We start from the raw sequence: 25801 nt of genomic DNA on the forward strand, positions 1-25801 counted from the left end.
ATGCAGGCGAGGTGGGTTAGGCATGGAAAATGCAGGGTTACAGGGTCAGGGTAGGAGTTGGTTTGGGTGGGATGCTCTTCAGAGCGGTTGGTATGCACTTGATTGGCCGAATGTCCTGCTGCCATATTATGGGGATGCTACAAAAGATGCTGCAAACCTGTTGAGTTTCTCCAAAATTCAGTGTGTTTGATCAGTCTTCCTATTGTATACTCATGAGCACAAGGTTCTGGTCGTGATCCTGAGATCACTGCTTTAAAGGTCCGGCTCTTCCCTTTCCTTCAGGATCTCATCCCGATTTCTAGAGGTTAAGGGGGTGATCTAATTGAAGTCTTCAAGCTGTTGACAGGAAATGATAGGGTAGATAAAGGTAAGTCATACTGGTTGGGGATTCTAGGCACATAGTCTGAGAATTAGGGCTGGACCGTTCAGGAGAGATGTTAGGAAGTATCTCTACACACAAAGGGTGGGTGAGCTTTGGAACTGTCTTTCACAAAAAGCTATGGATGCTTGATCAGTTGTTACTGACAAATCTGAGGTACAGCAATTTTTGTTAAGCAAAGGTATTAAGGGATCTGGGCCAAAGGCAGGTAAATGGAGTTTAGGCTAAAGATCAGCCATTATCTCAATGAATGGTGAAACAGCTCGAGGGCTGAATGTCCGGCGGCTGTCGCTATGTTCCCATGTATTAGGTGCCAATGTGGATTGAAGATTGGTTGATGAAAGTAATGAAGAGGAGTAAATGGATGATTCTCAGGTTGGCAGGCTGTGACTAGTGCAAGTATTAATGATAAGTACTGTCTGTTCACAGTCTTAGAGATGATTTTGATGTGGGGACCAAGTAGAATATTTCCAAGTTCACAGATGATTAAACAATCTTGGGAGGAATGTAAGTTGTGAGGAGAGTGCGAATGGTTTTAATGGGGATTTAAACAGGCCAGGTGAGTGAGTGGGCAAGAACATGACTGATATAATACAATGTAGATCATTGAGAGGTTATCCACCTTGGCAGGAGGATTGGAGTCACATGTATTAATGTCCAAAGGGGCTTCAGAGTCTTCATTCATAAGTGTGAACAAAAGCTAGAGGCAGCACATAATTTGGAAAGCAAGTCTTATTTTAGCTTTTCTGACATGGGTGTTTGAGCACAGGATCAAAAACATCCTGCTTCATTGTATTGAACACTGTTCAAGCTGCACTTGGTGTATTGTGAGCAGTTCTAGTCCCCTTGCCTAAGGAAGGAGAAGCTTTACATTGAGGGAGTAAAATGACTTGGGCTCCTTACAGCACTGTTCATGACTGGATGTCTAAAAACTCTTTACAGGCCAATGAAGTTCTTTTTGACGGGTAGTTAGGGTTGGAATTTGTGAAGAAAGCGAGTAAGAGGAGAAAGTAAGAAGGAAATCTGTTGTCAGTGGAAACCTAAAGTTGATGGGGAATGTTGGCGTGAAGTATTGGGTGGATCTTGTTCAAGCGTTTTGTTCTTGCCTGCCAGCTGCATGATTGGTGAAAGACCCTCACTGCCTCATACAGCTGAGTCAACTGGCAATCACGCACTGGGGGCAAGCAAACAGTCTGGCATTACAGTGAATCAAGGCCCTGTACTTGGATGTCCTGCCCAGCAGGAGCTGCCAGACAGTCCGAGGGCAGGCAGCTCGGGCTCAGCATTGCGACACAGGATTGGGGAAGACCCAGGACAAAGTAAATGATCTTGTGGACTTGGGTGGAGGGGCGTGATTCTGAGTCTGAGTGTCACAGCAAAAGGGAAGCAGAGAATTGTGGAAGCAAGGGCTCGGGACTGGCTCCAAGCAGCAGTCACTCCCTGACGTCCAGTGTCTTGATCTGGCACTGACTGCCTTTCATCAACACTTCCCTACCTCCAAAACAAAGGGTGGCATGTGAACCCCAGTAGAAATGTGGAGAGTCCTTTAAGTGTCCTCAATCAACAAACAGACAAGAAGATTTCCCATGGACCTTCTCACCCAGGATGTAATTCTGCTGAAAGCAGGAAAGCTGTGGAATTAGGGTATGCCATCTTCCGACCAAATTAAATGCCCATCCACTCTCCAACCTTTTTGAGTAGAAGATTCCACCTACAGTAAGGATTTGCTAACTGATGAAACACTACACAGTGAAGAAAGTGTAATATAACATACTTCAATTTTAATGTTTGCGCTTAAAGCAAAATCAGATATCCTGAGTACATTGCGATTTTTTTCATTTTCTTTATTTGATAATTTAAATAAACAGCTCCAGGCTATGATTACATTAGCTATTGATTTTCTCTCTGTAATAAACATAATGCAATTTGTTTGTCCCTTAGGTAACTTACAAGCGAGACCTCTATGCAGCTGAATCGATTATCAAGGGTATGTCTTCATGTTCATGTCAGATTGAGTTGTTTGAAATGCTTTACAGAGCTAGCTATGTCTTAAATCTGTTTCTAGCATCACTGTGTGTCAATTGGGTTCAGAGTGTGTTGGCAATTTGCACAATAATGTATTACAGAACTAGGAACATTATTCAGTACCGAGCAGTGAGTAGACACTTATATACTGTCCTTAGGCACAATTAGTGACTTGAGAATAGTTACTTAAAAAAAAGTCCCAGATTAGGAATTTTAATCCACTGTCAAGTGGAGGTATATCCATTTATTCAAGTTTATTTCATTCTTAGTTTTGCTAACTTTGCTTAATCTGATGAAAACCACTTGAAAAACAAACAAAATTGATTTTTAGCACCATATTGAATGAGAAGTGTTCATTCGTGGGATGTAGGCATCACTAGTCCATTTATTGCCTGTCCTTAGTTGCCCTTGAGAAAATGGTGGTGAGCTACCTTCGTGAACTAAGAGGCATTTGGATGGGTATATGAATAGGAAGGGTTTGGAGGGATATAGGCCAGGTGCTGGCAGATGGGACTAGATTGGGTTGGGATATCTGGTCGGCATGGACGGGTTGGACCGAAGGGTCTGTTTCCATGCTGTACATTTCTATGACTCTGTGACTACTGGGTAGGCAATTCCAGGATTTTGACGCAGTGAGATTAAAGGAACAGCAAATGTTCCTAAGTCAGGATGGTAAATGGTTTGGAAGGACATTTGCAGGCGATGGTGTTCCCATATATCTGCTGCCCCTATCCTCCTTGATGGAAGTGGTTGTAGATTTGGAAGGTGCTGCTGAGAATCTTTGGTAAATTTCTGCAGTGAATCTTATAAATAGTGCACACTGCTGTGAGGGAGTGGATGTTTGTGAATGTGGTGCCTGTGAAGGTTCTAAAATCTTGTTGGAGCTGCACCCATTCAGGGAATTGGAGAGCATTCCATCACACTCCTGACGCTTTCCTTGTAAATTATGGACAGGCTTTGGGAGTCAAGAGGTGAGCTAGTCACCCCAGTATTCCTAGATTGTGACCTGCTGTTGTAGCCACTGTGTTTGTAGTGAGTTCAATTGAGTTTCTGGTCAATGGTAACTTCAAGGATGTTGGTAATGAGGATTCAGTGTCAGTTGGTGGTGGCTAAATTGTCTCTTATTGGAGATGGTATTTACCTGGCATTTATGTGGCACGAATGTTATTGCCACTTATGAGCCCAAGCCTAGATCTTGTACAGTTCTTGTTTACATTTGAACTGCTTCAGTATCAGAGGAGTCACAAATGTTGCTGAACATTGTGCAATCATTGGCAATTATCCCCACTTCTCACCTTATGACGGAGGGGAGGTCATTTATGAAGCAGCTGAAGATAGTTGAGCCGAGGTCACTATCCTGAGGAACCTCTGCAGCGATGTCCTGGAGCTGAGATGACTGACCTCCAACAACCAAGACGATCTTCCTGTGTTCCAGGTATGATTCCAACCAGCAAAGAATTTGCCCCTGATACCCATTGATTCCAGTTTTGCTAGGGCTCCTTGATGTCAGTGTTGAAACTTTATTGCTGGAACAGCACAGCAGGTCAGGCAGCATCCAGGGAACAGGAGATTCGACGTTTCGGGCACAGGCCCTTCTTCCTGAAGAAGGGCCTGTGCCCGAAACGTCGAATCTCCTGTTCCCTGGATGCTGCCTGACCTGCTGTGCTGTTCCAGCAATAAAGTTTCAACTTTGATCTCCAGCATCTGCAGACCTCACTTTCTCCTCCTTGATGTCACACTTGATCATATACAGTCTTGATGTCAAGGGCTGTCACTCTTACCTCAAATTTGGAATTCAACAGTTTTGTCTTTAATGATATTATAAAAGTTTTGAAGATCTGGAATCCTTTGGAACTTTTTTTAAACTGCAGTAGTGTGTTGCGGAGTTGAAATGACAGTTTAGGTACAAACGGGTCTCCTTTCTTTGAACTGATACCCCATGGCTCAAGATGGTTGGAAGCTTCCGATCTAAAATGGAGACAGCCACACATGGATCTGGCATGTATTTATTTGACCATTACTCTTTGAACACAAGATGTTTTTGAAAAATTCCGACACGCTATATTTGCAGCACTGGTAATGAACCATTTGGTGCCCATCCCTGGTTGACTTGAAGGAACTTAGAGTTAGCCCCAACGTGCAACTAGGGTTACACGCAGGTCATACTAGATTAAGATGACAGGCTGCCTGTCCTGTGAAACCGCCGGTTTGGTGTAATTGATTGGTTTTCTTGAATAACTTTTCCTCTGGGGCTATTGGGGCAACATATCTATTGAATTCATTTTCAATATGGCATCTTGTTCCTTGCTGCAGACATCACATAATACATTGAAGCATATCTAAGGTGAAATTGGTGGTAGCAGCATGAGATGGGTGTTAGTGAATTGACTGTCTGTTTTACACTCTGCTGGATTTCTTTTCCATTGATGGTGGTGGAGAATGGCTTTCACAGCCATGTCATTAACAGTTTTACAAAGGACTCAGTGATGGAACCTGATGAAATTTATAGTCGGATGCTACTATATATAATCAGCCCAACCAGATCTCAAACTATTCTCTTTGCATGGTAAAAATAGCTACCTTTCATATCTGTCCTAATCATCTGTATGATTTACTGTGGACCTAGTAACAGAGGTAAGCTGTCTTCTGGAGCCAAGCCTGCCCAACAAGTTCAAAATAGTGACACAGTTCTGACAGCAATGATCAGTGTGAACATCTGTGCACAACTAGTTACTTCTAAGCAGAAGTCATGGTTATTTGTCAAATTTCACGATCAGCAATGAATTAAGTGGATAGATTATCTGGATATCTCATACATACATCAGGTTTATTCCACACATCTGAGCTGATGTGCACAGGGAAGACATTTATTCTATTGTTAAGTCTGTAATATAGGTGGAGTCAACTCGAAGTGTTCTGTCGGGAGCAGCACATGTTTAATTCCATGAGTCTTGACTTTTCTGGATCAAATGTCCATTGGTAAAGTGGAAAGTGCAGTTGAAGGGAAGAGGAGATCAGCCATGAGTGTATTACATAGCGGAATAAGCTTAAGCGACTGAATTGCCTACTCCTGGCTTCTAGTTCTTAATTTTTAAACGATTACCTAGTTCGTCTAGTAGGTATCATCAGATGATTCACGTGTCGGCTATCCATCTCCAATGTCCACATGCAAAGTCTGGAACAACTGCATCGTGATCGTGACTAGATTCTTGCTGTTTGTTTATCCCTTTCTGGATAAGGGCCACTTATAGCAATCTTGCTGTTTCTGTATTGGAAGTCTGAATATACCTTGGGTGGAATCAGAGGCCTTTATGAAATTGTATGGCTAAATTACATTTTTGGAAGTCCATTAAACAGTTAAGTGATTGCAGCCAGAATAGCTCTTTTTAGAAAACGATGATTACATTTCAAAAAAATGGTATTATTTGTATCTTGTGAGACAAAGAAAGAGATTACACTTTGTTTCCCCTTGGAAAAAGCAGTGCAGTTGGAACTATCAGCGAATATTATTATTAAAGTAGCTAGTGCAGGGGTTCTGGTGGGGCTGCTATTGGGTATGGGATGTGTGAGGGTTCAGGGTGGGTATATTTGAGGAAGGGAGTGGTGAGTTGAGGTGTAGTTTTGTTAGTATTAACCCTGGAGTTTGATTAGGGTTTTAATCCTCTACATTACCCTCTGAGGTTTACCGTCCTAGCTGAGGTTACCATGAAAGCCCTGCCTTCTCAGCATCGGCCACTGCCCGAGGTGTGGTGACCCTCAGATTAAACTCATTACTCTCTCTAACGTTGTCTGTGTGTAATGAGAGAGCAGCCCTATGGTTCTTTGGAAAACGGTGACTTTACCTTTTTTATTTAATCTGCTAACCTTTTCTGTATCACTACTATGCTTAAATGAGTTGGAGCCCTCTAAAATATTCAACTTTAAGTTTATTTTTGGAGAAATTAATGAAGCAGGCAAATTACTATTTGGAATTTTCAATTCCCTGAGAATCAGCTGTGTGGGATTTCCCAGTGTTCCCGATGTACAGCAGCAGTCTTCACTACAAAAACAACTACTCCGAATGTTTTTTTGTCCTGATAGGATCAGGTAAAATTGTGGGAATTCGAGGAGGCTTTTTACTCATTTCAACATGAGTTTCTGGTTTTAATCGCTGTTGTTGGAAGTGATCTTACTGACACAAATGTGTTTTGCATAAGTGAGTTGCTGCCCTGGCACAGAGGACAGGTTAGCCTTCAGCTCCATGTTGACCAAATCTTTAGGAATGAAAATATTTACCACCTCTTGTGTAGGAAACATAATATTGTTATGGCTCAGACCAAACTCTCTCAAAATATATTTAAAGATAGTCTAGACCCCAACTTTTTTCTTATTTTTGAAGACAAGGGTAAGTGGTGTAATTTGCTTGGTCAAATTACCAACTCGAAGCAAAAAACAGTCCATTCTTAGACAACAGTTAAAATACAAGAAAAAGAAAAAAAATTGAATAATTTAACCATATTGGAAAACTTAACAGAATTATAGATTATTTAACTGCTAAACAGCAACTGTTCTAATGTAGTAATGTAGTAAACACACCCTTAGCAGAGGAAAATTCAGTAAAATAGCTTGCCTCACGTGTCACATTTTTCCAGTTCAGGAGGAAAGAACATCAAGAGAAAATTCTGAGTGAGAGAGAATTCAAGCATTTTGTTGTAGCATGGAGAGAAGTGTAGCACCTTCCAAACCTCAACAGCTACTGAAAGTTAAACAAAAATCCTTGTTCTGTGAGAGCTTGACCACACACCTTTAAGTTGCTTCTAATGTTCCACTTTAAAAAAAAAACAAGGCCAAAAAAAAACAAGGCCTCACAAGATGTTTACTTTATTGGCTTGGAACAGATCACTCCATCTCAACCTCTCTTCACAAAAAAAGGATAAAATACATCTCTTAAAGCCATAGTATTATCACAATAATTAAAAAGAGCCAGTTAATTTTAGCTATTTGAAATAAAGAATAGAAATAGGTCTGTCTGTATTTGCAGTAAAAGAAATAGGTTATTCATGAAGGGTCCTGCTGAAATAGTGAATTTATTTTTCCAAATGTTGATTGACTTTTTGCCTTTGCTATATTTTCTGTATTTATCAATTCCAGTGAAAAGTAAGGAATGCTTACCATATGGAAAGAGTGTAACACATTTGGCTTCATGGTTTACAGCTACTTATACATCTATTATTGATTTTGTACTGTAAATAACAACAAATGCAGCAAGTGATGGAAGTGTTCCTGAACTAATAATGTTACCAATTCCGATGCCCAGTTAGAAAGGGCTTTTTGACACATCTTAGTTATTAACACAACAAATCACACTCCGGCTACTTTCTTGAATTCCTCGTGTAAGTACATATAGTATAGGCAAACGTCAAACTCAGTCATGTCATGATAACACCAGATTCTAACATTTGTGGATGTAACAAACTTTGATAGCCCTGTTACATTCTCCAATTTACACAGAGATAAAACAAGTCTCTGTGTAGGGAGTGGAGTCTCGTATTTCCATGGCTACAGAATGAGGTCCCAGAGGAATGTGGACAACTGTTCAACAGCATGAAATACTGCCTTCAGGAAAGGAAGAGTGATAAGAAAATGAGTAAATATGTTTGGGAGCAGGCATTTGACTTATGTGCCCGCTTTAGCATTGGGGTGTTTTAAAACAAAAATGAAGTGGAAACATTACTCCAGTGGAGGAGCATCAGAATGTTTCACTGAGAAAATGAAAATCTTGAATTAATTTTTCTTTCTCCCCATAGAAAGTCTTTCTAAGAGAGTCTGTATCTTCACTGGAATACAAGAAGAACCAGTGCAATTGGGCCGTTTGCTGCAAGAGGCCTTACAAAAGTTGATGGAGGTCAGTCAAGTTTGTTAGATGTGTAAACTGTGTGATATGTATATTCAAACTGAATTGCTAATGTGGAACACTAGTAAGACTAAGCATCAAAAAGCCCCGATAATTTATTGAATACTTCACGGACACACCATGAACAACTGAATCTCAGCATATTCTATATGAGGAGCCATCTGTAAGTGCATAGTCATATATTGCTGCACCATTGCGCCAAAAACAATGTTCCCAGTCAGAAACACTGATAATTAATAATAGATGCAAGACTATGCATTTAGTTTCATTGTTAATAACTGTACTCATTTGATGCTTTTGTTGCTTGTGTTGACTGGTCACTTATAAAAGCTGTGCATTAAGTGCCATATCTCTGCCACAAGGGCGGTGATCCTGATGCTTTGTTCCTGCCATGACTGTGTTCTATTTCCCTGTTATGTATTGGCACTTGTGCCTGCTTTGGTGCTATAGATGCACCACCAGCATAAGTGCCTCATGGAAAAAGAACTCTCAATGATATATTGTCACTTTTGAGTGAGAGAGAGAGATCCAGGTCACTAAGGGTGAAGAGGAAACAATAGGAAAATATTTTTGTTGCTTTCTTGTAGAATGAAAATGCCACTTATACAGGTGGTGATAGACAGGGAAGCATGGCACTGCCATATTAGTCAACCATTCATTGTCAGGGAGATAGTGTGAAAATTGGCCATGGCAAGATATGGGCATTTGGAAATGCCTATCTATGTTCTAAGATAATCTATGAAGGTATACCAGTTTCTTCTTAAGCATATGTATAATCCCATTGCAAACAGAACAAGTGTTATTTGCATCCCTTCATTTCTTTTGTGTGTATTTCTGTAGGACATTGCACTCCTTGAGCCTATTTCAACATTTGATCAGATTACGATGTGCCTTTTGCTGGGCACAATTTAACTGCCGTTGATATATTCATATTTCAGAATATTTCAATATATTTTGATGTATTTGCCAAACAAGGATTTACCATTCTTTGTCTTGGAAAATTTTAACTGGTACAATACCCTTAGTTTTTGCATGAGTTTTTTGAATGAGATTTCTACAGCCCTTTGGATGAAAAAATGCTCCTTTTTATTTCACATCTAAAAATGGCCAGATTTAAGGATTGGCTAACTAATAGAAGATGGGACAAGAAGGCACTTTAAGTATGGCAACATGTAATGAGTGGAGTGTCTCAGAGGTCAGTTTCAGGGGTCAGTGTAGGGCCACAATTACTTTCATTATATTGCAATGACATGGGTGAAGAAAGCGAATGTATTATTGCCACATTTGCTGATGATACAAAAATAACTAGGAAGTCAAAGAAAGAGGATGACTCAGGGAGTCAACGTAAGGATAGGGATAGGTTAAATGAGTTGGAATATAATTTTGGGAAAATGTGAATTTATGTACTTTGACAGGGAAAATTAAAGGAAATTACATGAATAGAGAAAGACTGCAGATAACTACAGAAGAGTAGATTTCCTGGAGCCCTAGTGCATGGCAAGCTGCCATCTATGTTACCCTTGACTCCAGCCCATTCATGTCAAATATCTCACTATGCGCAGACTCCACCTTTATTCTAACCAAATATATATGCTGTGTTAGTACCTGCATTGGTGGTTGCAATGATGATGTGCTTTTATTGTCACCAAGTAGTTTTTGTTCCTTCACTGTCCCATCAGGTTAGATTTCTTAAGTCTCTGATAGAGAAAGACAAACAGGTATTGTTGTGGTCTGGGGTGGGAGAGAGTAAGAGATGACTTGCCTACATTATCTGCAACTTGTAAGCATGAGAGTTTGTGGGATGAAGGGGAGATGGAATTGTGAGGAGGAGGATAAGTATGAGGCCACTGTCATCTCAAATGATTTCACCCTCACTTTTGAGCACAATCTGAGCAATGAGTATCTTAATAATGCCAACATCATTTCCAGCATGGGGATTCGGGCCTGCAGGCTTGTCTATCCCCCGGTGCAAACTTCTGCTGCTCTGCCTTGATCTGCAAGATAATGAGAAGTGTGTCAATTAGTGTTGTCAAATGTGAATTGTGGTAGTTGAACAAATAACAATACGTGTTGGTACTAATGTGCGAGTGTGAAGCTTGTAGTCGTGTGTGAGGGTGACGTGAAGCATATGAAAGTCATAATGAGTCTTGATTGAAAGAAATTTATGCAAAGTGAGTGATGAGGGTGTTGTGAATTGAGCAGTTTCTGAGTGTCGTGGTATAGTTAGCAGAATGTTGCATTTTGAAATACATTTACTGAATTTAGCCAGTCATGTGACGTAAATTAACTTCTTGCAGCAGGACTTTGATTCTGGCACTGACCTTCACAACCGTCTGCTCCCAATGACTTTTGGACATATGTGTGATGATGCTGCTCCTTTAACAAGGTTATGCTGTCCTTTGCTTTTTTTTCCAAAAGGGGTTATAAATGGCAGAGGTTACGATTTGGCTGAGTTCAGCCCTTTGATTATGGCTAACAGACACTGCCTCAGGCAAAAGGCTTTTTATGTTTTTATTTTAAATCATTTGTACAATGAAAGGGGAGTGGACAGTTCTTTCAGCTCAGGTTTTAGCAAGCAGTCTTATTGAAGCTGTTGGTCAAGAAAACGGCTGGAGGAAAAGTTTCCTGGATTCAACAAAGTTTTTTTGGCTGAGTCTCTCTCTGTGACATCTTAGGTTAGATTCCCTACAGTGTGGAAACAGGCCCTTCAGCCCAACAAGTCCATACCGACCCTCTGAAGAGTAACCCACCCAGACCCATTTCCCTCTGTCTAATGCAACAACGCTATGGGCAATTTAGCATGACCAATTCACCCAATCTCTCCTGGAAGGACCTGTATTTGATTTTGCCTTTTTTGCCAAGGTGGTGTTTATGGGGATGTTGCAGGTATTTGGAACAGCATTAAGTTGCGATAGAGTTGATTCTAAATTTGGTTTCTTTTGTTTGTGTTTCATGCAGTATTCTGTAAATGAATTCTGTTTTGTTTAAAACGAAGTGGTTTTACCAGCTGCATCCCTCCTGGAACATCGACTATACACCTGTTTAAAACAACAAAAAAAGTTAGGGTCTGGGCTACCTTCTTGAAATGTTTTGAGGGGGTCTGGCCTGGTCCATAACAGATGTCTGTAAGGTCTATTGACCGTCACCATGTACAGGAAATCTTAGCTCTTCCACCAAAGAATCTTGTGCAGTGCACCTAAAGATTGGATCCGAGTCTTTCACATACTGTGCCATTCTTTAATATTTTACTGGCCAGATTGACTTTGGAGACAATGCCCATTGACAAAACATTTTCTAATCAACCATGCAGATTTGACACCAATGTTTGAGAGGCATCCAGACAGAACCAGCAGGGAATTAATGGAGACAGGCAATGTACAGGTAGATGGGATTAGTTTAGAATGTCATCATTGTTAGCACAGGCATGGTGGGACATAGGGCCTGTTCCTGTGCTCTACTATTCTATGTTCTGTTCAGGTATGTTATTATACGTCTCTGTCGGCTGGGATTTGATCCGGGGCCTCATGCTCAGAGGTGGGGATGCTACCACTTTACGAAAGGAACCCAAGTAATTTATGCAGCCAGCTATAAAGGTCAGCAACGCACACTCCCAGCTACATTACACCTCTTTACCAGGTGGAGGCTCACTTTGAGGTGGAGCTAACCACTCCTCAGTATTACTGTATCGCTGATAAGTCCAGCTGCGCAACAGGTTTGCTGTCACTCACTGCATGCTGAAAGTACTGACATGCTGCAATGTTGCCTTAAATTGTTGTGGGATAATTGCACAGTGTGACCCCTACTCGTCTTTCTGGCCGTCCAATCTAGCCACCAAACTTCCTAATAGGTTGAAACTTAATTTTTATCCAGGAGTTAAAATAGCTCATTTTCATCCTGTATCATCAACTTAATTTAAGTCATCCTTAAATCCAGATGCAGTTTGATTGCAGATACGTTCATTTAGTAGCAAAACACAGGAGCCCATATTTAAAATCATGTCTGGATAAATTCAGTTTGTTTTGCAAATTGCGTGCCATCTTTGTCTGAGAGACTGTGCATAAAAACAGATGCAGGATTAATGCTCTCAGGCTCTTCTGGCATAACTCTCTCTGCAGATCAGCATTTTGGAATGCATTTAGCTCACATAATTGAATCTACATATAGTGGTGGATTATTTTGTTGATGCCCATTCTGTCTGATAGTCAATGTGTTTAAAAACATCACTGGGATACATCAGGCATTAATGTAAGGGTGAAAGTGTGTTGACAGCTTGGTTTTTAACTGTCCGATATTTATTTATTTTCATTAAATTCAGGCTTGAACAAAAAATCAAGACAGATTGAAGCCACAATGACTTGTGCATCAAAATCCTGGAATTTCTACAGCTCCATGTAAAAAGGAAGCATGCACCAGGATGATATGTCTGTGAAAAGATTTGTGATCATTGTGAGCAGCAGCTATCATTCTGAAGGAGCTCCAAATCATTCAAATGTTTTCCTTCCTGAAGTGCATTTCCAACCTGTCCCCATGAGAGCAAAGCTTCATGGATTAGAGTTCCTGTGATGATTTCCCAATTTCTTACCATAAGCCTGTAGAGAGTAGTTTTTGGAGGGATTCTGTTGGTCCTTCATCGAAGTTACAGCACAAGATTAGAAGAACTAAGCGGCACTTCAGGCTCTGCAGTTTTAACAATGGTTTGCCAGCATCAGAAATTTACAATGCTGGATGTGGTCAGAAAGTTGGTGCAGTAGGACTGAGATAATGATTCATTTAGATGACTGCACCTAATTAGTTGTAACACTGTGTTGCAGGCTTTGAGCAGTAAAATGAACTGCCCATATTATTCATAATTTGAGTTCAGAGCTGGCATATGCAATTATGTGATCTCTACTGAAGGCATTTGGTTTAATCAGTCATTTCTTCCTTTTGAAGATCAGATTAAGATTTAGATTTAGATTTAGATTACTTACAGTGTGGAAACAGGCCCTTCGGCCCTACAAGTCCACACCGCCCCGCCGAAGCGCAACCCACCCATACCCCTACATTTACCCCTTACCTAACACTACGGGCAATTTTGCATGTCCAATTCACCTGACCTGCACATCTTTGGACTGTGGGAGGAAACCGGAGCACCCGGAGGAAACCCACGCAGACACGGGGAGAACGTGCAAACTCCACACAGTCAGTCGCTTGAGGCGGGAATCGAACCCGGGTCTCGAGCGCTGTGAGGCAGCAGTGCTAACCACTGTGCCACCGTGCCGCCCTAAGTTGAATGGGAAGTGAGAAAAATGAGTGAAATCATAGAATGAATGCCAGGAATAATATTTTTTATAGGTAATATGCTTTACACAGTACAAAATACAATCATTATTCTTAAAAGTATTGTGAGTGGCAAAAGACATTTTCGCTAAGGCCGCTTGAGTGCCACTTGGTGTACCCAGGAAAAGTAATTGTTCAAGATCAAAACCAATTTGATAGCTTTGAGAAGTTGAAACTGAAGGCTTACTCCTGACTTTATCTTAGTTTTAAATTCAAATAAATGTCCAATTCACACTTGCATTCTTCCATTAAATCATCCTGAAATCTCCAGTTAACACTGTCAGTGAGTGGGGGAGAAAAGGATCTTAGTGGAACCAAATTGTACACATCTCTTTAAAGACTTTACAGTTAAGCTTTGACAGAACTGTTGACTCCTCCAGGCTTCCTTTCTGTACTCTCTTTGCATAATTACACAGTGCCTCACAGCCTGACTCAAATCTTGCTCACTGATGCATAGATCAAAGTAAGATTGCGCAAATATCAGAAAAAAACAACGGATGGTCAGGTAATGAATTACAGGCACGTAGGGAGGCTGCCTAATTGGTTCTATGATGGTGTGTGCTTGACTGACTGCATCACTCATGTATATACCTGTTTTCAAATTAGTCTGGGTCTGCAGGCGTGTCTGACAAATTCACCCCAGAGCATCCATTATTCAACAACCTGTAAGCTACATGGTTTGTGATTGCTTTGGTAACATTTTATATCGAGTATTAATACATTTTTTTAGTTTTAATAGGATAAAACACTTGAAGGCAAAAATACTGAGCAGAGTTGAGAGAGGCCCATTGAATCTATTAGGGTGGTTTTCACATAATGTTTTAAGAGCTGTTCGTGTTTCAACTTAATTTTTGATGTCGATTTTAACTCATTTTGTTTCACTCAGTTTTTTTTAATGATGATATCACACAGGTTATGTACATGTTAGGTATCCATGACCTCTTTACGATAGATAGACATCAATACTCCTGGGCTAGAAAGGTAAAAGAAATTAGCCAAATTATTTTTCCTGTTTGATGCCCATATTGATGAGAGATAGGATGGACATAGCTGTGATGATACCTGAAGATGAATTCACTGGCAATCTTACTTTCTATATTTATGAAGATGGCCAAGGTATGAAGATCAAAAGCTGTATGAGCAGAAGTTGTCCATTTGGTCCGTTAGTCTACTCAGCCCTTCAATAAGATCATGATTGACCTGATAATCCTTAATACCACTTTCCTGCTTTTTCCCGTAACACTTGATTCCCTTACTGATTACAAATGTGTCTATCTCAGCCTTGAATATATTTAATGATACAGCCTCTGCAGTCCTCTGTGCTACAGAAGTCCTCAGATTCACAACCCTCTGAAAGAAGAAATTCCTTCTCATCTTTGTTTTAATTGGATGACTCCTTATTATAGAGTCCTAGAGTCATAGAGATATACAGCATGGAAACAGACCCTTCGGTCCAACCCGTCCATGCCAACCAGATATCCCAACCCAATCTAGTCCCACCTGCCAGCACCCGGCCCATATCCCTCCAAACCCTTCCTATTCATATACCCATCCAAATGCCTCTTAAATGTTGCAACTGTACCAGCCTACACCACATCCTCTGGCAGCTCATTCCATACACATACCACCCTCTGTGTGAAAATGTTGCCCTGTAGATCTCTTTTATATCTTTCCTCTCGCCCTAAACCTATGCCCTCTAGTTTTGGACTCCACGACCCCAGGGAAAAGACTTTGCCTATTTATCCTATCCATGCCCCTCATAATTTTGTAAACCTCTATACGGTCACCCCTCAGCCTCCAACGCTCCAGGGAAAACAGCCCCAGCCTGTTCAGCCTCTCCCTATAGCTCAAATCCTCCAACCCTGGCAACGTCCTTGTAAATCTTTTCTGAACCATTTCAAGTTTCACAACATCTTTCCGATAGGAAGGAGACCAGAATTACAATATTCCAACAGTGGCCTAACCAATGTCCTGTACAGCCGCAACATGACCTCCAAACTCCTGTTATCAGTACTCTGACCAATAAAGGAAAGCATACCAAACGCCTTCTTCACTATCCTATCTACCTGCAACTCCACTTCCAAGGAGCTATGAACCTGCACTCCAAGGTCTCTTTGTTCAGCAACACTCCCTAGGACCTTACCGTTAAGTGTATAAGTCCTGCTAAGATTTGCTTTCCCAAAATGCAGCTCCTCGCATTTATCTGAATTAAACTCCATCTGCCACTTCTCAGCCCATTGGCCCATCTGGTCCAGATCTTGTTATAATCTGAGGTAACCCTCTTCACTGTCCATTATACCTCCAATTTTGGTGTCATCTGCCAACTTACCAACTGTACCTCTTATGCTTGCATCCAAATCATTTATGTAAATGACAAAAAGTAGTGGACCCAGCATCGATCCTTGTGGCACTCCACTGGTCACATGCCTGTAGTCTTAAAAACAACCCTCCACCACCCTCCTCTGTCTTTTACCTTTGAGCCAGTTCAGCATCCAAATGGCTAGTTTTCCCTGTATTCCGTGAGATCTAACCTTGCTAATCAGTCTCCCATGGGGAACCTTGTCGAACGCCTTACTGAAGTCCATATAGATCACATCTACCGCTCTGCCCTCATCAATCCTCTTTGTTACTTCTTCAAAAAACTCAATCAAATTTGTGAGACATGATTTCCCATGCACAAAGCCATGTTGACTATCCCTAATCAGTCCTTGCCTTTCCAAATACATGTATATCCTGTCCCTCAGAATTCCCTCCCACAACTTGTCCACCACCGAAGTCAGGCTCACCGGTCTATAGTTCCTTGGTTGTCCTTACCACCTTTCTTAAACAGTGGCACCACGTTAGCTAACCTCCAGTCTTCAGGCACCTCATCTGTGACTATCGATGATACAAATATCTCAGCAAGAGGCCCAGCAATCACTTCTCTAGCTTCCCACAGAGTTCTAGGGTACACCTGATCAGGCCCTGAGGATTTATCCACTTTTGTACATTTCAAGACATCCAACACTTCCTCCTCTGTAATATGGACATTTTGCAAGATGTCACCATCTATTTCCCTGCAGTCTATATCTTCCATATCCTTTTCCACAGTAAATACTGATGCAAAATACTCATTAAGTATCTCCCCCATTTTCTGTGGGTAATTATGCCTTCTCGTCTCTCTCCCAAAAAGGTAAATAACATTTCTGCATCTGGCTTGTCAAGTGCCCTGAGAACCCTGTCTGGTTCAATACTGGAAGTAGCGAAAGAGTAATGCAGTTGCCTCTCTTCAGAGGGGAAAAAATAACAAGTCTGGCATATTCTAGAGAGGGAAATAGAGTTAACATTTCAAGTCCAGTATAATTATTCTTCTTCTGTTATGAAGAAGAGTCATATCAGTCTTGACCTTTAGCTTTGTTTCTACACAGATGCTGCCCGACCTGCTGAGTTTCTCCAACAATTTCTGCATATGTTTCCTATGCAGTTCTTTGATTTTATTAAGGTCGCAGATATGGCTAGAGCGACCATTGATTAAATTACCCTTTTGCTATTTGGTATAGGATACAACTTTTCTCTTCATGAACGCCACATTGTATCTGACTAGGTGTATTTGATTTTGACATTGATTGATAAAAGGTATTTAATCCTCCGTGCCGATAATACTCATTTTGCTGAATTTGATCCAATGGAATAAAACAGCAAATACTTCTTAGTCAGCCTATTGTATTGCAATGAAAATTGATTGTTATTTGTTGACTTTAACATAGCTAAGGAAGTAATGTGAGTTGATCTTGTAGATTAATAAACAGATTTGTAAAAATAATATTATCTTGCATCCCTTCACCAGTCCCACTGTCTTTCTTGAATTAGGACTCCATAAGTGGTGTCTGCATTCTGATTCCTTACCTGGCCAGTCATTATCCAACTGTAAGGGACAAGTGAGGAAGAGCAGGAGAGATTTTGTAACTACTAAGAGACATTAGAGGCAACATGTATGCTTCTTTTCCCTCAGCTAGCCTCCCTTTCACTTTTCACTGCCTTTTCTTTACCCACTGTCTGACTTAGAGCACTAACTTACCATTTCTTTGGATCCACAGAATTTAATTAAAATTGTAACCTAAATTATTCTGAGAGCACAAATATTTTTGGTTGGGTGACCTTTGATATATAAAACAGAAAATTACTTCCATAAAATTTAATTTATGCTCTTTTCAAACATTTTAATTACTATAAACAAATTTACCCATCAATGTGTTTTAGATAATCTGTTTCCAAATTGGGACATGATTTATACACACACAAATTAGAAGCTACTTTATTTGAGTGTCCTGTTTGTTGTGCAAGTGGTATCTGCCAATGAGATTGTGTTGAGTGATCAGACTGCTTGAAGCAGATTGCTAATACTTCATCACTCAAAAAGCAATTAATTCATTCCTCTGAACCATTTTAAAGTATCTTCTTCGGTCAACAGATAAAACTATTGATCTTTGCTGGTCATTTTGAAAAGCTCAGTGAAAGGATCAGTCCTTTCAGTGCTGAGCGTGCTATCAGGTTAATTAAAAAACAATGTGTGGGGGCAGCTAGTTTTACTTCCATTTGCATTAATGAGAGTGGGGGAAACGAGTGCTTCATCAGCAAACTCGAGTGAACCCGTGGAATTCATGTCACTGGCCAATGAATGGATGAATTTGGAGTGAGAGAAAGCAGCTGTTATTATTTACAGTTGTAAGTAATAAGCATTTTGCACTCAGGAATGTGCTATACACAGCATGAAGATTATGATTTCACCTTTTCCAAATGGTCTTCATTGCTCTCACCAGTGACTGCGCCTTCAGCTATCTCGATCCTATACTCTGAAATTTATTCCCCACACTGCTGACTGCTCTACTTTGCTTTCTTCCTTTTAAGGTGCATTTAAAGATCTCTTTTTTGACAATGTTTTTGTCATTTGTTTGAATAAGTTAACATGTGGCTCTTGGGCAGTGTTGTAGAACAGAGAGACCTCTGGATTCAGGTATATAATTCTTTGAAGTTTGCATGACGTTTAGATGGGGTGATTAAGAAACCATTTAGCACACTTGCTTTCATTGCTCAGATGTTTGAGTATTGGAATTGGGATTTATGTTGAGGCTGTACAGGATGTAGGTGAGGCCTGTTCTGGTGTGCTGTGTTCAGTTCTGGTCATAGAGTCATAGCGAGATGCAGCATGGCAACAGATCCTTCAGTCCAATTCGTCCATGCCGATCAGATATCCTAAATTAATCCAGTCCCATTTGCCAGCACTTGGCCCATATTCCTCTCAACCCTTCCTATTCATTATACCCGTCCAGATGCCTTTTAAATGTTGTAGCTGTACCAGCCGTCACCACTTCCTCTGGCAGCCCATTCCGTACACTCGCCACCCTGTGAATGAAAAAGTTGCCCCTTCGGTCCCTTTTAAATTTGTCCCCTCTCACCCTAAACCTATGCCCTCTAGTTCTGGATTCCCCCACTCCAGGGAAAAGATCTTGCCTATTTACCCTATCCATGCCCCTCCTGATTTTATAAACCTCCTGTAAAGTCACCCTTCAGCCTCCAATGCTCCATAGGAAGGATATTATTAAGCTGGAAGGGGTTGAGAAGATATTTACCAGGATCTTGCTGGAAAATTAGGGTTTGAATTATAAGGAGAGGCTGGGTAGGTTGGGACTTTTATCACTGGAGTGTAGGAAGTTGGGGGGGGGGTGACCTCATAGAGGTTTATAAAATCATTAGGGGTATAGATAATGTGAATGGCAGGTGTCTTTTCCCTAGGGTTGGGGATTTCAAAACTAGGGGGTATATTCTTAAACTGAGAGGAGAAAGATTTAAAAAAAGGACAATTTTTCTTTACAGAGAGTGGCTTGTGTGTGCACTTAACTTCTGGAGGCGTGATGGATACGGGTACAGTTCGAACATTTAAAAGATATTTGGATAAGTATGTGAATAAGAAATGTTTGGAGGAATATAGGCCAAGTGGGCAAGTTGGACTAGTTTAGTTTGGGATTATGGCCGGTGTGGACTAGTTTGAGCAAAGGGTCTCTTTTTGTGCTTTGACTCTACGAATGGTTCTTTTGAAGTGTCTAAACACGTATAAACATATGAATTCATAGCAGGAGTCGGCTATTTGGCCTTTTGAGCCTGCTTGTCATTTAATAAAATCTTCACCTTCCCTTCACATTCCCACCTGTCCTCAATCATCTTTCACCGAATAATCTATCCTCTTCAGTCTTAAAATAAAATATCAAGGATTCTTCAATCACTTCTTGAGGAAGATGATTCCAAAGAACGCTGAGAAAATATTCTCTTCATCTCTGCCTTCAATGGGCAATTCCTTACTTTTAAACAGTGACCTTGGAACATCCTTTCACATCCATCTTGTTAAGAGTCCTCAGTATTTTATATTTTCAATTGAGTTGTCTCTTGCTCTTCTGAACTCAAGCCAATACAAGCCTAGCCTCTCCACTTCATTTTATTACATCAAAGGAATTATACAAATACAAGTTGATGTAGATTTGCTGATGATTGATATTATGTCAGGCATTTGGTTTGTGGTGTTATACTAGTATTATGTTGTTATAAATGTACTGTATAATTAGAACAGAAAATGCTAAATTGTCGATACATTTTTTTAAAAGAGTATGAATGTCAAAGAATGCAACTACTCTGCATTTCATAAAGAAATGCTAAAAGTCAATTTCTTATTTCTACACGGTAACCTAAATTACCATATTAAACTAAGCGGCAAAGGTTGTGTTGAGTCAATGTCTTTCTGGACACACTGGAGAGACGTTGCTGTCAGTCTCCTCTTCTGTTTATCTAACTTAGGATGAGCACATTTGATTGTAATTACAAATAATTGCAAAGGGGGCTCAGTGAATTGCCTTATGAAGTTGGCATTCAGCAGTTTTATAATCAAGTTAATTGCTTATGTTTGATCATGACAGATGGTGTATTTGGGAATATGTGTTTGGAACAATGGTGATCCAGAAATACAGTACGTGCTTTCTGATAGAATGGCTGTTATCTAGATAGCCCTTGCCTAGGAAGCATATGTACACCAGTTACTTCTTATTAGTGATAGGCAGCTTGGCTTTGTATGGGGAAGGTCATGTCTCACAAACGTTATTGAGTTTTTTGAGCAAGTGACAAAGGTGATTATTGAGCACAGTGGTGGATGTTGTCTCCATCAACTTTAACAAAGTCCTTCAGGGCAGGCCAATACAAAAGGTGAAGTGGAGCTAATACAAAAGGTGAAGTCACATGGGATCCACAGTGAGCTGGATATAGAACTGGTTTAGTCATTTGAAGACAGAGTAGCAGAGGAAGGGTGTTTTTTGACTTGGGATCGAAGACTGTGGGAGAAGAGGCTATTGTGGAGGATTCGAGCTGAAAATGTGTTGCTTGAAAAGCCCAGCAGGTCAGGCAGCATCCAAGGAGCAGGAGAATCGACGTTTCGGGCATGAACCCTTCTTCAGGAATGAGGAAAGTGTCCAGCAGGCTAAGATAAAAGGTAGGGAGGAGGGACTTGGGGGAGGGGCGTTGGAAATACGATAGGTGGAAAGAGGTCAAGGTGAGGGTGATAGGCCGGAGTGGGGGTGGGGGCGGAGAGGTCAGGAAGAAGATTGCAGGTTAGGAAGGCGGTGCTGAGTTCGAGGGATTTGGCTGAGACAAGGTGGGGGGAGATGAAATGAGGAAACTGGAGAAATCTGAGTTCATCCCTTGTGGTTGGAGGGTTCCTAAGTGGAAGATGAGGTGCTCTTCCTCTAACCGTCGTGTTGTTATGGTCTGGCGATGGAGTCCAAGGACCTGCATGTCCTTGGTGGAGTGGGAGGGGGAGTTGAAGTGTTGACCAACGGGGTGGTTGGGTTGGTTGGTGCGGGTGTCCCAGAGGTGTTCTCTGAAAAGTTTTGCAAGTAGGCAGCCTGTCTCCCCAATGTAGAGGAGGCCGCATCGGGTGCAGCGGATGCAATAAATGATGTGTGTGGAGGTGCAGGTAAATTTGTGGCGGATATGGAAGGATCCCTTGGGGCCTTGGAGGGAAGTAAGGGGGGAGGTTGGGCGCAAGTTTTGCATTTCTTGCGGTTGTAGGGGAAGGTGCCAGGAGTGGAGGTTGGGTTGGTGGGGGGTGTGGACCTGACGAGGGAGTCACGGAGGGAGTGGTCTTTTCGGAACGCTGATAGGGGAGGGGAGGGAAATATATCCCTGGTGGTGGGGTCCGTTTGGAGGTGGCGGAAATGACGAAGGATGATACGACGTATCTGGAGGTTGGTGGGGTGGTAGGTGAGGACCAGTGGGGTTCTGTCCTGGTGGCGGTTGGAGGGCTGGGCATCGAGGGCGGAGGAGCGGGAAGTGGAGGAGATGCGGTGGAGGGCATCGTCGATCACGTCTGGGGGAAATTGCGGTCTTTGAAGAAGGAGGCCATCTGGGTTGTACGGTATTGGAACTGGTCCTCCTGGGAGCAGATGCGGCGGAGACGAAGCAATTGGGAATATGGGATGGCGTTTTTACAGGGGGCAGGGTGGGAGGAGGTGTAATCTAGGTAGCTGTGGGAGTCGGTCGGTTTATAGTAAATGTCCGTGTTGATTCGGTCGCCCGAGATAGAAATGGAAAGGTCTAGGAAGGGGAGGGAGGAGTCTGAGACGGTCCAGGTAAATTTGAGGTCAGGGTGGAAGGTGTTGGTAAAGTGGATGAACTGTTCAACCTCCTCGTGGGAGTACGAGGCAGCGCTGATACAGTCATCGATGTAGCGGAGGAAAAGGTGGGGGGTAGTGCCAGTGTAGCTGCGGAAGATGGACTATTCCACATATCCTACAAAGAGGCAGGCATAGCTGGGGCCCATGCGGGTGCCCATGGTTACTCCTTTGGTTTGGAGGAAGTGGGAGGATTGGAAAGAGAAGTTGTTCAGGGTGAGGACCAGTTCAGTCAGTTGAAGAAGGGTGTCAGCGGAAGGGTACTGGTTGGTACGGCGGGAAAGGAAGAAGCGGAGGGCTTTGAGACTTCGTGCTGGGGGATGGAGGTGTACAGGGACTGGATGTCCATGGTGAAGCTAAAGCGTTGGGGACCGGGGAAGCGAAAATCATGGAGGATTGTGGAGGATTGCCAAGGTATACCGTGGTATATAGATATATTGGAGATTAGGGCAGAAAAGTGGCAGATGGAATTTAATCTGGATGAATGCGATGCATTTTGGAAGATCTAATGCAGGAGGCAAGTATACAACAAATGGCCAAACCTTTAGAAACATTAACATTCAGAGAGAATGTACAGGTCCACAGTTCCCTGAAATTAGCAACACATGTAAATAAGATGATGTATGGCATGCTTGTCTTCATTGGTCAGGGCAGAGAGGATAAAAATGAGCGAGTCATGTTGCATCTATATAGAGCTTTAGTTAGTCGACATTTGGAATATTGCACACTATTCTGGTCACCACACTACTGAGAAGGATGTAGAGGCTTTGGAGAGTGTTCAGAAATGGTTTACTAGCATGTTTCCTGGTTTGAAGGGTATTAGCTTCGAGGAGAGATTGGATAAACTTGGTTTGTTTCACTTGAACGTAAGAGGATGAGGGGTGACCTGATAGGTATTTTCAAAATTATGAGAGGCACGTGGATAGTTGGAGTTTTTTTCCCAGTGTAGGAATGTCCTTTCCGAAGGGACATAGGTTGAAAGTAAAGGGAGAAAATTTTAAAGGAGATGAGAGGCAAGACTTTTTACACACGTTGGTGGGTGCTTGGGATGCACTGCCAAAGGAGGTAGTGTGAGCAGATACAGTAATAACATTTCAGAGGAATCTTGACAGATGCATGAATAGGCAGGGAATGCAGGGATATGGACTGCATAGAGACAAAAGGTTTTTACTTTAGAAAGGCATCATGTGTCGGAGCAGGCTTGGTGGGCTGAAGGACCTGTTCCTGTGCTGCTTTGTTCTTTGTTCAATGGGATAAGACTCTTAAGGCAGTGTTTCCATTGTATACCAAGATACTGGAAACTGTGTAAAACCTCTTGTGCTGTGTGTTTGATGATGTGGAATTAATAATTTAAAATGTAAACTATAATTGTAACCACAATAAAGGCTTCGACCTAGACTGGTGATGGTAGCACGGGAGAATCCTTTAGGGCTGGTGGTGTTCAGCATAACCTCTGAAGGAGAGTCTGGTGGTCAGGTGGTAAGCGATGTGGAGCAGATTGTGAAAATATGTCGTAGATGTCACCCTGTCAGCAGCTCCAATGCAATATAACTAAAGCAAGGCATAATTACTGGCTGGGCCATGGGAGGATCTGAAAGTGTAGCACATTGCTTAGGGTGGTTTTTACAATCCAGTGAATTGCGAGTGAGCTTGGAGGCACATGATGAACAGTGCATCACCTTCCACCCACCCCAGAGGTGGGGTTAGCAATCAGGCAGTCCACCATCCCGTGGGCCTTTTGAGGCCCTTCAGTAACCCAGGTTGGTATTTTACATAAGATAGCGGAGGACCCAAGTCAGGTGGGTGGTCGGCAGCTTTAGATGCATCGGCTGGAGTTGGGCATTTGCGGAAAACCTCTCCCGTGGGTCCACCGGCTCGCTGGAAGCTTGTCCTCCATCCTATATCTCTGCTATGCTTTTTTGAATTCAGACACCCGAATCCCATCAGCTCCTTTGCTGAGACATCCCCGAGCCTGGGCTTACCGAGTCTCCCTGGCAGTGCTTTGGCAGTGTAGGAGTATCTGATTAATCTAAATAATTTAGTGCTCCCAGCCTCCTTCATCTGGAAATCTTTATGACTGAGATTTTGGACAGAAGGTCAGACACTTATGATGAATTTTTCAAAATATGCCTTTTTTACGGCAAAAATATGGCCAAATGTTCCCAAAAAATGTAAGTTTACTTTCATAAAGTTTGTCACTAGATTGTTGCAGAATCTTTATGCAATCAACTACATTTTGTTCTGCATTCAGTGTACTGTTCTTCAAATATTACTATTTTACTTCTAATCAATATCCTGAGCTGACAGATTATGCTACCATTTGATATTTTTAGTGTCTCGCAGTTTAATGATTTCTATTTCCTTGCCAACAGGTTGATGTTTTGAACTGGTCAGAGAATAAAGAGAGTCGCTGTATTCAGACCATTTCCTCAGGCCAGTACTATAATTTTGTTTGCATAAATGTGAGTGAGAAATATATTTTTCAAATGTTTAAATTGGATTTTGCTTCCACATCAAACTGGTGGTGGATAATTGTGACAGGGTCAAGTAACAGCATTAATTTAAGGTGGTTGGAGAAAGAACTAACAGTGACATGAGGAAAATAATTTATTTTGCAGGACATGGTTATGATCTAGAACATGCTACCAGGGACTCTACATCCTCAGGAGGCGAAGGAAACTCAGCATGTCCAAAAACACACTTATAAATTTTCATAGATGCACCATGAAAAACATTCTATCCAGATGCATCACAGTGTGGTGTGGCAACTGCTCTTCCCGAGACTGAAATAAACTACAGAGAATCATGAACACAGCCCAGTCCATTACGCAAACCAGCCTTTCATCCATTGACTCCATCTATACTTCCTGCTGCACCAGGATGAAACCAACATAATTAAAGACCCCTCCCACACCAGTTATAATCTCTTTCTCACATTCTTCCATCAGGCAGAAGAAGTAAAATTTGAATACACATACAAACTGATTCAAGAACAGCTTCTTCCTTACTGTTATCAAACTTTTGAATAGATCTCTTTAATGTTCATGTTAATCTCTCTGCATCTTTTCAGCAACTGTAACACTGTATCCTGCACTCTGTTCTGTTAGCATGATGCACTTGTATAGAACAATCTGCAAGGTGTTAATTGGGTAAGAGTCCAAATAAATTAGCTTCCCGCGACATAACATTTGGTTCCCATCTCCAGGTTATTGATCTGTATTGTGAACAGTTGGGAGACCAAGTATATAGATGCTTGTGGTATCCCACTAATTGTAGCCTGTCAATACAAGAATGACCCATTTATTCCTAATCTCTGTTTTCTATCTTTTAGCCAATCATTAATCCATGCTAGAACATTACTTCCCATCCTCGTGTGTTAAGCTTTCTAACCAGTCTCCTTGTGAAAATCTAAGTGTACCATGACCATCTTCCGCAGCTACACTGGCACCACCCCCACTTTTTCCTCCGCTACATCGATGACTGTATCGGCGCTAC

The 25801-nt window shown here is 41.6% G+C and overlaps 1 protein-coding gene across 2 annotated transcripts in view; it reads left to right on the plus strand.

Moving 5' to 3' along the window:
- Positions 1–25801, plus strand: part of crppa (CDP-L-ribitol pyrophosphorylase A) — a 259642-nt gene that overhangs the window by 77095 nt on the left and 156746 nt on the right. For both annotated transcript variants that reach the window (XM_043689823.2, XM_087987109.1), the window contains exons 5-7: positions 2321–2366; positions 8191–8288; positions 24679–24768. In XM_043689823.2, coding sequence (XP_043545758.1) covers positions 2321–2366; positions 8191–8288; positions 24679–24768 — 234 coding nt within the window. The remainder of the gene's footprint in view (positions 1–2320; positions 2367–8190; positions 8289–24678; positions 24769–25801) is intronic.

Source organism: Chiloscyllium plagiosum, unplaced genomic scaffold (assembly GCF_037043375.1).
Source record: "Chiloscyllium plagiosum isolate Xiang-an unplaced genomic scaffold, Cpla_swu_hap1 HiC_scaffold_5, whole genome shotgun sequence".
In the NCBI taxonomy this organism is placed as follows: Eukaryota; Metazoa; Chordata; class Chondrichthyes; order Orectolobiformes; family Hemiscylliidae; genus Chiloscyllium; species Chiloscyllium plagiosum.